At 36.0% G+C, this 14,914-nt stretch overlaps 1 protein-coding gene across 5 annotated transcripts in view; it reads left to right on the top strand.

Moving 5' to 3' along the window:
* ACBD6 (acyl-CoA binding domain containing 6) overlaps window positions 1-14,914 on the top strand; it is a 218,133-nt gene that overhangs the window by 62,289 nt on the left and 140,930 nt on the right. For all 5 annotated transcript variants that reach the window (XM_032393230.1, XM_032393234.1, XM_032393233.1 and 2 more), the window contains exon 4: window positions 9,619-9,701. In XM_032393230.1, coding sequence (XP_032249121.1) covers window positions 9,619-9,701 — 83 coding nt within the window. The remainder of the gene's footprint in view (window positions 1-9,618; window positions 9,702-14,914) is intronic.

Below are 14,914 nucleotides of genomic sequence, written 5' to 3'. Positions count from 1 at the left end.
AAAATGAAAATAACCTAGACAACTATCAGATAACGGTTAAGTAAATTATGCATGGAATATTATGCTAGTTTTGTTTTTTTTTTTTTAAAGATTTTATTCATTTGACAGAGAGGGACACACACAGCGAGAGAGGGAACACAAGCAGGGGGAGTGGGAGAGGGAGAAGCAGGCCTCCCGCCGAGCAGGGAGCCCGATGCGGGGCTCGATCCCAGGACCCTGGGATCATGACTTGAGCCGAAGGCAGACGCCTAACGACTGAGCCACCCAGGCACCCCATATTATGCTAGTTTTTAAATTAATGTTTGTGGGACTTCTCCAGGGCATTGTGGAGTAATGGGGGTGAGATTTATCATTTTGCCTAAAACTGGAAGAAAACCGGACACAATGGATGAAAAATAGTGATTTTTCAGACATACTAAAAGTAGTATACAACTAGTAAAGAAGGGAAACAAAATAAGCCCTATAATTGCCTCAGCTTATGGCCTAGAAATAATTTCCAGGCTACAGTGCAGGGAAGAGGGACCCAAAAGAGTCTGGCTCTTTCACTAATTTGAGCTGGAAAATGGAAGCTGACTACTAGGGAGCAACTTCTTGCACAGAAAGAGAGAGAGTTCCAAAGATGTGCAGAGGGATCCCTTTGTCTGAATACTAATCTCTCTATGTGAGAGAGGAAACTAACAAGCTGAGGAAAGAAATACAAAAAAGCAGTAGGCCAAACAATCCTGGAGTTGACATAGGACTGAGAATATTTCATTTCCTACTAGTCAGAGTGGGAAGAAAATGTAGTATATGGAACATAATATTGTAGAGACCTCAGAAGGATTTCACTTTAGCAGTGAGGCTAAATGAAGCTCTAGATTAAAGGCTGCTCTGCCCCTGCCTTAACAGAACTCTAAAAGTGAGTCTTGAAAGGATCAAATTGATTCCACATAACTGAATTCATGCCAAAACAAAGTCTAACATAACTTAATACAAAATCAAGCAAACTATAGTAAAATTCACAGTGTCTGCCTTACAGTAAAAGTCTTTCAAGCATGCAAAGATAGCAGCAAAATATGACCCATAACCAGGAGGAAAACCTGTCAATGAAAGTAGATGCAGAAATGATAGAGATGAAACACCTATTATAAATATATTCTGTATATTCAGGAAAGTCGAGGAAAGGGGCGCCTGGGTGGTTCAGTCGGTTAAGCGTCTGCCTTAGGCTCAGGTGATGATCCCGGAGTCCTAGGATTGAGTCCCGCATCGGGCTCCCTGCTCAGCAGGAAGCCTGCTTCTCTCTCTCCCTCTGCCTGCTGCTCCCCCTGCTTGTGCTCTCTCTCTGTCAAATAAATAAATAAAAATCTTTTTTAAAAAAATTTTTAAAGAATAGTGTCTTCTGACCAAAAAAAAAAAAAAAAGTCGAGGAAAACATATGAACATAATGGAGAGAGAAATGGAAGATTCAGAAAGACCCAAATGGAACTTCTAGAGATGAAGGAAAATAATATCTAAAATGAAAAATATACTGAATGGGATTAATAGCAGATCAGACATTACATAAGAAAAGATCAGTGAACTTGAAGATGTAGCAAGTGAGCCTAATAAAAATGAAGCACAGAGCATAAAACGACTGAATAAAAAATGAACAGAGCTCCAGTGAACTGTGGGAAAATATCAAACAATGTAGCATGTATATAATTGGAGTCCCAGAAAGAAGAGAAAAAAAAGCAAGAGACAGAGGAAAAGATAGAAAAAAATTAATAAATGTTGGCTGAAATTTTAAACATTTGATGAAAACTATAAACCAAAGTTTTTCAGCCTTTGCACCATTGACATTTAGGGCTGGGTAATTCTTTGTTGTAGAGGGCTGTCCTGTGCATTGTAAGATGTCTAGCAGCATCTCTGGACTCTCCTCACTAGATGCCAATTGGACCACCCACTTGAGACTAGCAAAAATTGCCCCAGACGGTTGCCAGATATCTTCGAGCAAGGATGGGAGGCAGAAAACATCTCCCCTAATTGAAAATCACTGCCATAAATTCATAGATCCAAGAAGTTCAATGAATCCTAAGCAGCATAAACATAAAGAAAACCATACCAAGACATATTGTAATCAAATTGTTGAAAACCAGGGAAAAAAAGAAAATAGTAAAGTATCCAGGCCAAAAAACATGATACAGAGGAACAAAGGTAAGAACTACAGTAGACTTTTTCAGAAGTCTGAAGCCAATAGGGACAACATCAAAAGGAAAAAATCTTATCAAATTTTAATTCTATACCAGTTAAAATAGCTTTCAAAAATGAAGGTGAAATTTACTTACCATGATAATGGGCATTAATAAAAACCCATAGGTAACATTACATTCAATGGTAAAAGACAAAAAACTTTCTTCTTCAGATGAGGAATAAGATAAGGATGTTTGTTGTTAACACTGCTACTCAACATTGTACTGTAAATTCTAGCCAGGGCAATTAGACAAGAAAAAGAAGTGAGTAGCATCCAAATTGGAAAGGAAAAAGGAATACTATTTCTGTTGACAGACAACATGATTCTATATATAGAAAATTTAAGGAATTCACAAAAAACCTGCTGGAGTTAATAGACAAATTCAGCAAAGTTGCAAGATACAAGAGCGACATACACCAGCAATGAACACGCCAAAATAGAAACTAAGGAAACAATTCCATTTATAATAGCATCCAAAAGAATAAATACCTGGGAATAATTTTAACCAAGGAGGGGAAAGATTTTACACTGAAAACCAAAAACCGTTGCTGAAACAAATTAGCAAAGACCTGCATAAATGGAGAGGTATCCCATGTTCATAGCTTGTAAGATATTATAGTGTTAAGATGGCAGTACTACCCAAAGTGACCAACAGAATCAGTGTAGTCTTTATCAAAATTCTAACTTCCATTTTTGCAGAAATGAAAGAGCTGATTCTGAAATTCATATGCAATTGCAGAGAGCTCCAAATGAACAAAATAGTATTGAAAAAGAACAGAATTGGAGAATTCACACTTGAATTTCAAAACTTGCTACAAAGCTACAGTAATTAAAACAGTGTGGTATTGGCATAAGGATAAACATAGGGAGCAGTGGAATAGAATTGAGTGTATAAATAAACCCTCATATTTATGATCAGTTGATTTTCAATAAGGATTCCAAGACCATTCAATGGAGAAGGAATAATCTCTTAAACAAATGATGCCTGAGGCAACTGGATATCCACATGCAAAAGCATGAAGGTTCCCTTTCTCACACTATATACAAAAATTAACTCAAAAGGGATCAATGATCTAAATAATGAGTTATTATTAAAACTCTTTAAAGTAAACATAGGGATATATCTTCATGATTTTGGATTTGCCCATGGGTTCTTAGATATGACAGCAAAAACACAACCAAAGAAAAAATAGATAAGTAGAACTTGATCAATATTTAGAACTTTACTGCTGCAGAAGTACTCAACAACCTGAAAAGATATCCTACAGAATGGGAGAAAATAATTCCAAATCATATATCTGATAAAGATCTAGTATCCAGAATACATAAATAACTTACAACTCAACAAAAAAGATAACTAATAAATGGGCAAAGGACTTGAATAGACATTTCTCCAAAAAGAAGAGCCCACAATCACATGAAATTAGTTATTAGGGAAATGCACATCAAAACAACGAGATTACTGCTTCACATATACTAAGATGACCGTAGTTAAAAGACAGATAATAACGTGTTGGCAACTATGTGGAGATATTGGAAACATCTTACATTGCTAGTGGGAATGTAAAATAGTGCAGCTGCTGTGGAAAATAGTTTTGATAGTTTCTCAAAAAGTTAAACATAGAATTACCATATGACCCAGCAATTCTGTTCTTGGGTATGTACCCAAAAGAAGTGGAAACAGGAACTCAACTATCTATACACAGATGTTGAAAGCAATATAATAGCCAAAAGGTACACAAAATCCAGATACCCATCAACTAGAGAATGGGTAAACAAAGGTTATTTAGATACAGTAGAATATTACTCAACCATAAAAAGGAATGAAGTGCATGATACATGAATGATATTCGCTAAAATGTAGATGAACCTCAAAAACATGCTAAATGAAGGAAGCCAGACACCAAAGTTCACATAATGAATAATTCCACTTGTATGAAATATCCAGAATGGGTGAATCCATGGAAACTGAAAACAGATTGGTGGTTGCCAGGGTTGCGGGGAGAAGGAACAGTGGAGTGACTGCATTGGGTTTAAGATTTTCTTTTGGGGAGCGCCCGGGTGGCTCAGTCATTAAGCGTCTGCCTTCGGCCCAGGTCATGATCCCGGCGAGCCCCACATGAGGAGGCTCCCTGCTCGACGGGAAGCCTGCTTCTCCCTCTCCCCTACTTGTGTTCCCTCTCTCGCTGTGTTTCTGTCAAATAAAATATTAAAAAAAAAAAAAAGATTTTCTTTTGGGATGATGAAAATGGAGACTAAACAGAGGTAGTAGTTGTACAACATTGTGAATGTACTAAATGCCACTCACTTGTACACTTTAAAATGGTTAATTTTGTTATGTGAATCTAATGTTAATACAAAAAAAAGTGAGGGTAAAATAAACACTTCCACACAAATAAAAGCAGAGATAATTTATTGCTGACTGATCTGCACTATAATAAATATTAAAGGAACTTCTTTAGGTAAAAGGAAAAATATATCAGATGGAAATTTGGACCTACATAAAAGAGTGAAGAGAAACTGGAAGTGCTAAATATATATGGGTAAATAAAAAAGACTTTTTTCATTTTATTTATTTATTTTTTTAAGATTTTTTATTCATTTGACAGAGAGAGACACAGCGAGAGAGGGAACACAAGCAGAGGGAGTGGGAGAGGGAGAAGCAGGCTTCCCGCTGAGCAGGGAGCCCGATGCGGGGCTCGATCCCAGGACCCTGGGATCATGATCTGAGCCGAAGGCAGATGCTTAACGACTGAGCCACCCAGGCGCCCCGACTTTTTTCATTTTAAACTATCTTTAAAAGATAATCAAACTTCCAGTTTTAGCTCTAAATAAAAAGAACATGGAAGTCATCACTCCTGTCCTCAACAGTAACAAAAATCCAACCAAACTGAAAATCAAGAACTATTCTTAGATCCTTCCGAGATTTGAGGTTGTAGGGAAACTACCACTTCTCAAACTGGATAGACAGGTGAATACAGAGAATCACACCTGAGGTCAGCTTACTGGAAGCAGAAGCTGCTTGAGCCATAAACTGGCTTAAATGGTAGTAGATGAATTGCTGGAGGCCGAGTGGACAGGCTTGAGAGTTAAAAGCTCCTGGGGGCCCAGTCTTAGGAGAGCCCCCTATTTCTATTTGTTTTGCCTCCCAGAGCCCCACCATGCTCTTATGATGAAGATTGGAGAAAAATCTTTTGTTTTGAGCCAGGGGAGGTTGAATATAATTAACACTACTGAACAATATACTTAAATATGGTTACAGTGGTAAAGTGTGTGTGTGTGTGTGTGTGTGTTTATAACAATTAAAAATTTAAAAAAGAAATGAGCTATCAAACCAAGAAAAGACATGGAGGAACCTTACATACGTATTGCTAAGTGAAAAAAAACCAATCTGAAAGGTTATCTACTGTATGATTCAACTATATGATACTCTGGAAAAGATAAAACTATGGAGACTGTGGAAAGATCAGTATTTGCCAGGGCATCAGTGGGAGTGAGGGATGAATAGGTGAAGTACCAGATTTTTAGGGCAGTGAAACTATTCTAAATGATACTGTAATGGCGGATACATGTTATTATACATTTGTCAAAACGCATATACAACACAAAGAGTGAATCCTACTATAAACTATGGACTTCAGTTAATAACGTGTACCACAGTAACCACAGTAATGCAAGATGTTAATAATAGGGGAAAATTTGGGGGAGGTAAGCATATGGGAACTTTCTGCACTTTCCACTCAGTTTTCTATAAACTGAAACTGCTCTAAAAAATAAAGGCTATTAGGGTCGCCTGGGTGGCTCAGTCGTTAAGCATCTGCCTTCAGCTCAGGTCATGATCCCAGGGTCCTGGGATTGAGCCCCGCATCGGGCTCCCTGCTCAACCGGAAGCCTGCTTCTCTGTCTCCCACTCCCCCTGCTTGTGTCCCCTCTCTTGCTCTCTCTCTCTCTCTGTCAAATAAATAAATAAAATATTTAAAAAATAAATAAAAAATAAAGGCTATTAATTAAATAAGAAAGAAAAAGAACTGTATTCATCCCTTTCCAAAATACATGTAACTCTGAATTACTAGTTTGTGTTTTCACAGCAAATAATTGCCAGCAGATCACAGGTATTTCTTCTAAATTGCCTATTTCACTCACATTAAGAGTGTGACTGATCTGCACTATAATAAATATTAAAGGAACTTCTTTAGGTAAAAGAGTAAATATAAAAGACTTTTTTCATTTTTTTTTTTTTTTTTTAAGATTTTTTATTCATTTGACAGAGAGAGACACAGCGAGAGAGGGAACACAAGCAGGGGGAGTTTCAGTGAATGACACCAACAGAAACTTTGATTGTCTCATGAACAACTTTGTGTTCTTGCCCCTAGTCTTGCCCCCTAAAACATATTAATTAGCCTTCAGCAAAGAACACTTAAGTTTTCTAACATTCTAAGCATACCCTCACCATAGGGCCTTTGTACTAGCTGTTTCCTATATATCAAACAATCTCCCCCAGATATTTGCAAGGCTCACTTTTTTACTTCCTTTATGTCTTTATTCAAATGACCTTCTCTGGGAGGCCCTAAAATTGCAATTATCTTCCCCACATTTTTTCCATAACACTGATCACTTTTTAATATTAGAAAACTTACTTACTTCTGTCTCTCTCAGACATTACGTATTTCAGTGTGTTAATTTGTATCCTGCAACTTTGCTGTATTTGTTCATTAGTTCTATCAGTTTCTTGTATGTCTATGTATGTGTATGTAGAGGGGATCTTTAGGTATAAGATCATGTCATCTGTGATTGGAGATCGTTTTACCTCTTCCTTTCCAATTTGGATACCATTTTTTTTTTTTTTTGCCTAATTGCTCTGGCTAGGACTTCCAATACTGTGTTGAATAGAAGTGTTAGGAGTCGGCATCCTTGCCTTGTTCCTGATCTTTAAGGAAAAGCTTTCAGTTTTTTTTACTGTCGAGTATGAGGTTAGCTGTGGGCCTTTCATATGTGGCCTTTATTATGTTGAAATAGTTTCCTTCTATTTCTAGTTTATTGTTTTTTTTTTTATCATGAAAGGGTGTTGAATTTTGTCAAATACTTTTTTCTGTACCAATTGAGATGATCACATAGTTTTTCTTCATTTTGTTAATATGGTGTATCCCACTGAACAATTTTCATGTGTTGAACCATACCATTCTTAAGTTCACCGGAATAAATCCCACTTGGTCATGGTATATAATCCTTTTAATGTACTGCTGTACTCAATTTGCTAGTATTTAGTTGAGGATTTTTTCATCAGTATTCCTCAGATACTGTTCTATAGTTTTCTTCTAGTTTCTGTGTCTGCCTTTGGTATCAAGGTAATGCTGACCTCATAAAATGAGGTCAGGCATGTTGCCTCCTTTTCAGTTTTTTGGAAGAGTTTTTTTTTTTTTTTTTTTAAGATTTTTATTTATTTATTTGACAGAGACACAGCAAGAGAGGGGAACACAAGCAGGGGGAGCAGGAGAGGGAGAAGCAGGCTTCCCGCTGAGCAGGGACCCCGATGTGGGGCTCGATCCCAGGACCCTGGGATCATGACCTGAGCTGAAGGCAGACGCTTAATGACTGAGCCACCCAGGCGCCCTGGAAGAGTTTAAGAAGGATTGGTGTTAATTCTTTAAATGTTTGGTAAAATTCTTTGGTGAAGTCTTGTAGTCCTGGGCTTTTCTTTGTTGGGAGATTTTAAATTTCTCATTCAATCTCTTTAATGGTTATAGGTCTCTTCAGATTTTTTATTCTTATTCTAAGCATAAGAATTTTATCATGGTAGGTTATATATGTCTAGGAATTTTTGCATTTCTTCTAGGTTATCCAACTTGTTATATAACGTAGGTGTATAATTGTTCACAGTCGTCTCTTAAAATCCTTTTTTAATTCTGTGGTATCAGTTGTAAAGTCTCCTTTTTAATTAATGATTTTAGTTGTTTACTGTCATTTTTCTTAATGTAGAACAGCTCATTTCTTTTTATCAGAGAATAATATTCTATTGTATAGATGTTCCACAGTTTATTTGTTCACCTATTGAAGGACATCTTGGTTGCTTCTAGGTTTTGCCAGTTATAAAAACAACAACACTGCTTTAAACATTGATGTTTTGTGGATATGAATTTTCAATTTTGGGGGATAAATACCTAGAAACAAGATTGCTGGATCATGTATATGTAAGATTATGTTTAGTTTAGTTTTAGAAGAACTGCCAGACCATCTTCCAAAATAGCTGTTCCATTTTGCATTTCCTCCAGCAATGAGTGAGAGTTCCTGGTGGTTTCACATTTTTACCAGCATTGGGTGTTATCAGTCTTTTGTATTTTAGCCATTCTGAGAGGTGTGTAGTAATATATCTCCTCAGTTTTAATTTGCACTTCCGTAACAATGTATGATATTGGACATCTTTTCATTTGCTTATTTGCCATCTGTGTATCTTCTTTGGTAGGGTATCTGTTCACATCTTTTGCTAATCTTAATTTTCTGCTTTTTGAGAATATTGAGGGTCAGGGCCTATTGAATATTTGATTTTGGAAAGTCTTCCAATAACAATTTGCTTCTTTTTTCATTTATTTTAGATCATAACCTCCTTTCCTCTCCCACCTTCTCTTCTTCCTTCTTGCCACCTAAAAATATTTATTTTTATTTTTATTTTTTTATTTTTTTATTTTTTTAAGACTATAAGGTTTTTTGTTTTTTTTTTTTTTTAATTTTATTTATTTATTTATTTGAGACAGAGAGAATGAGAGAGACAGAGCACATGAGAGGGGTGAGGGTCATAGGGAGAAGCAGGCTCCCTGCCGAGCAGGGAGCCCGATGCGGGACTCGATCCAGGGACTCCAGGATCATGACCTGAGCCGAAGGCAGTCGCTTAACCAACTGAGCCACCCAGGCGCCCTTTATTTTTATTTTTATTTTCTATTTATTTATTTATTTAACTTATTTTTCTTTATGGTTGAGTTTGAAGTTTTACTACAGTTTAGTTTTTTTATTTGGAAACTTTAATTTTGCTAACTAGATATGATTTTCATGATCACATTTACATCTGATAATTATAGGTCATATTTCATTTTCATTTTTCTACATTGAGCATCAATATTTTCCACAGTCAACAAAGCTGACATCTTATAATCAGCTAAGGGAATGGCAGACTTTAGTGGTTCAAGAGCACAGTAGTGAAATGACCTTGGTTTGCTAGTGGGTACTCATTCCGTTAGTTTGATGACCTGAGGGTCATCTTGCCTTTTGGATAGCATCTTGAAATTGTTACTAAGGCCTTAGAAAAATGGTGGACCTCAAATCTTTAGTATTACTTAGCAAGGTAGTATTTTATAACTATTTTAAATACACACTGCCTTAATGCATGTGTCTTTTTTTCACCTTCTTTCCTCCTACAGTCACCAGAGAAGAAAGGAAAAGAAGCAAATACTGGTTTTGGTGGACCGGTTGTTAGTTCTCTGTATCATGAAGAAATCATCAGGTACTTTCTCTTCTGGTTTTTGATAATAGAGATACATACATCTAAATGTGTATATACGTGTGTGTGTGTGTATTTTTAATTCTGAAAACTTCCATCTGTGAAGAACTTTTTCTTAATATGAAACTAATTTGGTGGTATCTCTAGTAGTATAATAAATAGGAAAGAATTTTTTAGGTATATTATCTTTGAGATCAGTAAGTGTCTGAGTCAGTGCCAGATAGTAACTTTTCCCACCACGTAAGTAGTTGGTAGGGCAAGGTTTTGTGTCTCACACAATCTAAAGCTGTGGGGTTTTGTTGTTGGTGTTAGTTTTCCTCAGAATACCTTATTTCTTTGTGTGTGTGAGTGTGTGTATATTTGTGTTTAGGTTTATTCACAATACTGATAAAAATGCCATTATCCTTTTTTTTTTTTTTTTTTTAGTATGGCTCCAGTCTGAACTGAAGTATGTAAGGGAAGGTGTTGATTCAGTCCCATGAAGCTTATACAATTTCTAAATATGTTTATGTTCTTTTTTAGAAAAAAAAAGTTTTAAATTTTTTGTTGTCATTGTGAAATTAGCATTATTTCTTTTAAAGATTAAAAATCATGTTGAGTATAAAATGGTACACTAAAGAGAATATTGTGGAGGATTCTCAAAAAATTAAAGGATTACTGTATGATCCAGCAATTCAGCTTCTGGTTTTATATCCAAAAGAATTGAAAACAGGATCTCAAAGACCTATTTGCACACCCATGTTGATAGCAGCACTATTCATAATAGCCAAGAGGTGGAAGCCACCCAAATGTCCATCGACAGAAGAATGGATAAACAAAATGTGGTATATATACATATAATAGAATCTTATTCAGTCTCAAAAAGGAAGGAAATTCTGACACAGGCTATAGAACATGGATGAACCTTAAGGACATTATGCTAAGTGAAATAAGCCATTCATAAAAAGATAAGTACAGTATGATTCCTCTTATATGGAGGTATCAAGAGTAGTCAAATTCATAGAAACAAAAAGTAGAATGGCAGTTGTCAGGAGCTGGAGGAAGTGGGAAATGGGGAGTTGTTATTTAATGGGTGTAGGGTTTCAGTTTTGCAAGATAAAAATTTCTGGGGATTGGTTGTACAACAATGTGAATAACATTACTGAACTGTACACTTAGAAATGGTTAAAATGGTAAATTTTATGTTATGTGGGGTTTTTTTTAACCACAATTTTAAAAATTCTTAATGGTCATCTTGTATTATTTAACAAGGATCTTACATTTTATATGTTATGTATAAAATTTCTTTGATAATATTTCTTTCAGCACTATGTGAAAATCAGGAAAAGAATTTTGTCTGCTTTAAAGTCATGTGACACATTCCTCTAAGATTTTTTGTCTTGGCCTTATTTTTTTAAGTCATCTAAATTTTAGTCTTTTTCTGTATTCTGGAACATATTATTAAGATATGAAACAGTAGGAAACATGAATGTGAACCACTGAAAGCCTTTTAACTATTACAAACATTAATTTTGCCATTATTAATAGCAAATCAGAAATCACAGCACTTAGTCATTTTCTTATATTCGAGAAATCATTTTGTAATTAAACTGAATTCCATTATAATAAACTAGGTCATGATAAAAATTAAACTGAAATGTTGGATTATTTCAGTAAAGGATCAGATGTGATCCCTATTGTTTCTGAAGTATAAGAATGCAGTTGCAACAATGAATATAGGCTATTTGTTGAAGTTTATGTAATCAAATTTTGCTTGTACTTAGGTGAAATATACTTGGTGTTTTATTTTTCCAAGAGGAAGTTGTGCTTTAACTGATGTTAATTGCAGTTTCTTGGCAGAATTAAGTTCAGCTGAGGTGAAAGTGACAGGTTTTAGAGCTTTAGAAAGGTTAAATGGTAAACTTAGGTGAAAGGAAAAGTTCTGCAGAACCAATGTTTTTAAAAAGAACACTAAAAAAGTATTTTGTATTTATTTCTTTACTTACTTTAGAGAGGGGGAGAGAGAGCATGAGCAGGAAGGGCAGAGGAAAGGGAGAGAATCCCAAGCAGATCCACATGCTCAGCATGGAGCCTGACCAGGACTTGATCTCATGACCCTGAGATCATGACCTGAGCTGAAATCAAGAGTCGGATGCTTAACCGACTGTGCCTCCCAGGAGCCCCTAAAAAAGTATATTGAAGGTCTGTTTTGGGTATTTTAATATATATAGTCTTCTAAATTTTTTTTAATTTTTAAAGATCAGGAAAATCAGTATCTAATAAACTCATTTAATAAGGCTTGGGCTCCATTGTTCTGGCAGCTTTCCTGACTAATGTGCATTGTAGGTGATAAGGTAAGGCCCATTTTTGTTCTATTGTTAATGTGCTTGAGCCAAGGGCCACTGGGGCCAATTCTGAGCCTGTTTTGGTTCTGACCCTTATTTCTAATCTGTCACAGAAAGTGACAATATAATGTCATAGGTACAGATCTCTGTGTTAATATTCTAGAGCCCTGACACCAATTTTTTTAAAGATTTTATTTACTTTAGAGAGGAGGGGAGGGGCAGGAGAGGGACAAGCCAACTCCGTGATAAGCGCAGAGCCCAACGTGGGGCTTGATGCGGGGCTGGATCTTACAACCCTGAGATCATGATCTGAGCCGAAATCAAGAGTCGGCTGCTTAACTGACTGAGCCACCCCAGTATCCCCTGACACCAGTTTTTCATTATGAAGCTGGTTAATTGTTCTGTAGTGTAATGGAGGAGATGTAGTGTGAGGCTAATTAAATATAAAATACTATGAAGCCAAACTGCCAGCATTCCAATGTTGGTCCCACCACTTACTAGCTCTGTGACCTTAGACAAGTTACTTTATTTGCAAAATGGGGGTAATTATATTACCTTTCTTATATGACACTTAGGTGGATTGTATGAATAGTATACACAGGCATCCTAGAATAGTATCTAGCACAAAATAAGTTACTATGTAACTGTGAACTTTTATTAGTATTGTTATTCAACACAGAACTCCCACAGCAGGGACCCAGAGCACAGGGCTTATGTTAGGAGCTAAAATCACATGTTGGTTTGGTTCTAGAATTAAGTACAGGTTTTTTGCTTTTGCAAGAGAAAATGGAAAATAAGAAAGGAAGAGCAAGTACTATTAGAATCTATGTTTGGAACTATAGAAACAAGAGAGTGACAAATCTTTGAACTCACAGACAGTTGCTCTAATCTTAAGATCAGATGTGTTTCATTTATACTGCAGATGGGCAGAAAAAGCTCTGATTAATAAGCATAGGGCTTTGCAAAGAGTCAAATGCTTCTGCACTACATATACTGACTCAACAAGAAATCACTTTTGGTGACTTGTATGCTTAGAAGGTTTTATCTAGAAGTTGACACATAAACTGAGAAATTAGGGCAAGAATTAAAAATACAATAAATGAAGCATGTACAGTGTCCAATCTACCCTGCAATAAGATTTGGTCTTCCCTGTTATATTTTGTAGTTTGATGCTATGTAATCTATCAGAATTTTATTAATCCCACTTAGACAGGCAGCCATCTGGACCTTCTCTAAGCAAGACCAGACCAGCATACAACTAAGATGATTGATGGGCTCTGGAATTGATTAGTTGTTCTGTGAGACAAATGAACTGTTTTGGCAGAAAATACCAGAGGTCACTGCTGTGGTCAGACACAAAAGCCTGCAGAATTTTAAAGAGATGCTTTCATCATTGACTTATAAAGTTAAAAATTTTTAAACAACATTGGATTTTGAAAATGTTTTATAAATATCTTTTGATTGGCTGCTCTTTAGTTCTGATTATAAAGTGGCATAATATAAATATAATAAACTACAATGAAAGTGATTATGCTTTAATTTTGTATTTTTGGTAAAAATATGAACTGGAATGAAAGCGTAAAAGCTTATCCCTTACACATAAATTGTACTCTAAAATTTTCCTGAAAGAGGTGTAATTGGAGAAAAAGCTACAACATATATTGTTTTATTAAGTGATTTATAAAATCAGATGGTATAAAATTCCATTCAGTTATTTATTCAAAGCTTCACATTGTTAGATAGCAATCTGTTTGGACAAATCCATGTAAGACTCCAAAGTTTCAAGAGTATGTGTTATACATATTTTAATTTTAAAATTTGAATATTTGGATTTTTTTGCTTTCAATTGGCTAAGTCGTTCTGGGATACTACTGTACCATTGATACCGCTTTTCTCAGCACCAGAAAGATTATCCTGCTTCCCTACATCTGTTTGGCTGGTAGTAGTGAAATCCTTTCCTATTTCACTGTGTTGCCCATGATCAACACTGTGTTAACACTTTGGTGATAGGTGATAAATTGGATGACATATGTCTTGTTACATTCTGGTTATTCTTTGAGGACTACACAAGTGTGTATAGGCAAGTGGGCAACTCCCCCTTGAGAATCTGACTGCTCAGAATGAACTTGAGTTATGGATTTATTCAGCCTGTAAAACCTCAGCTGGCATAAATAATTGAGAAAGCAAAGGTTTTTCTGTGGTGCATACCTCAGGGACTCATGGCTCCCTTCCTCCTCTCTACCTCCCTTTCTTATGAAAATGATCCCAGTTGCACTCCTAGATAATAACACACCAAGCAATTAAAAGCCATGGGTGGCTGGAGAGAGGAGAAAAGGTTTAGTTAATGAGCTTTTCCTCTTCCAGTGCCCAGGAGAGCCTTAGGAATGACAAGGCGATTAAAGCGAAGAGATAATTATAGATTATGTGAAAATGGGTCCCTTGGGACAAGCAGGTCTTGCCATAAACAGTAACTGTTGTAAGAGTCTCCTGGCTCTCATATCCACCCTTTTCTTACGTGCTTTATTTAGCTCCTGTGTGCTCAGTGTCATGATGCCAACCAAGCATATAGGTAGATCCACCTGTTTGTAGATCAACAGCCCTTTCTGAACAAGGAGTCATTCCTCAACAAAAACCATCATCCTCTCCTCCTCTCTCCTTTTCTTCTTTCTTTTTTCTTCCCCCCTTCCTTTTCCTCACCTTGTTGTCTCTTTTCTGTCTGCCTCTCTAATCTTATCCTTATCACTATATAGTATCTGTGAAATGCTAGACACTTAGACTCATTTACAAAGTTTTTAGTGTATGTGTGTGTGTGTGCACATATAAAGATACATAAAGTTATGGTACACTCTATTCATTATAATAAAAGGTATATATATTATACATAATATAAAT

The sequence above is a fragment of the Phoca vitulina genome, unplaced genomic scaffold (assembly GCF_004348235.1).
Source record: "Phoca vitulina isolate PV1807 unplaced genomic scaffold, GSC_HSeal_1.0 scaffold71, whole genome shotgun sequence".
Taxonomy (NCBI): domain Eukaryota; kingdom Metazoa; phylum Chordata; class Mammalia; order Carnivora; family Phocidae; genus Phoca; species Phoca vitulina.
Note: the sequence above shows the minus strand (reverse complement) of the source record. Positions and strands in the feature narration are given on the sequence as shown.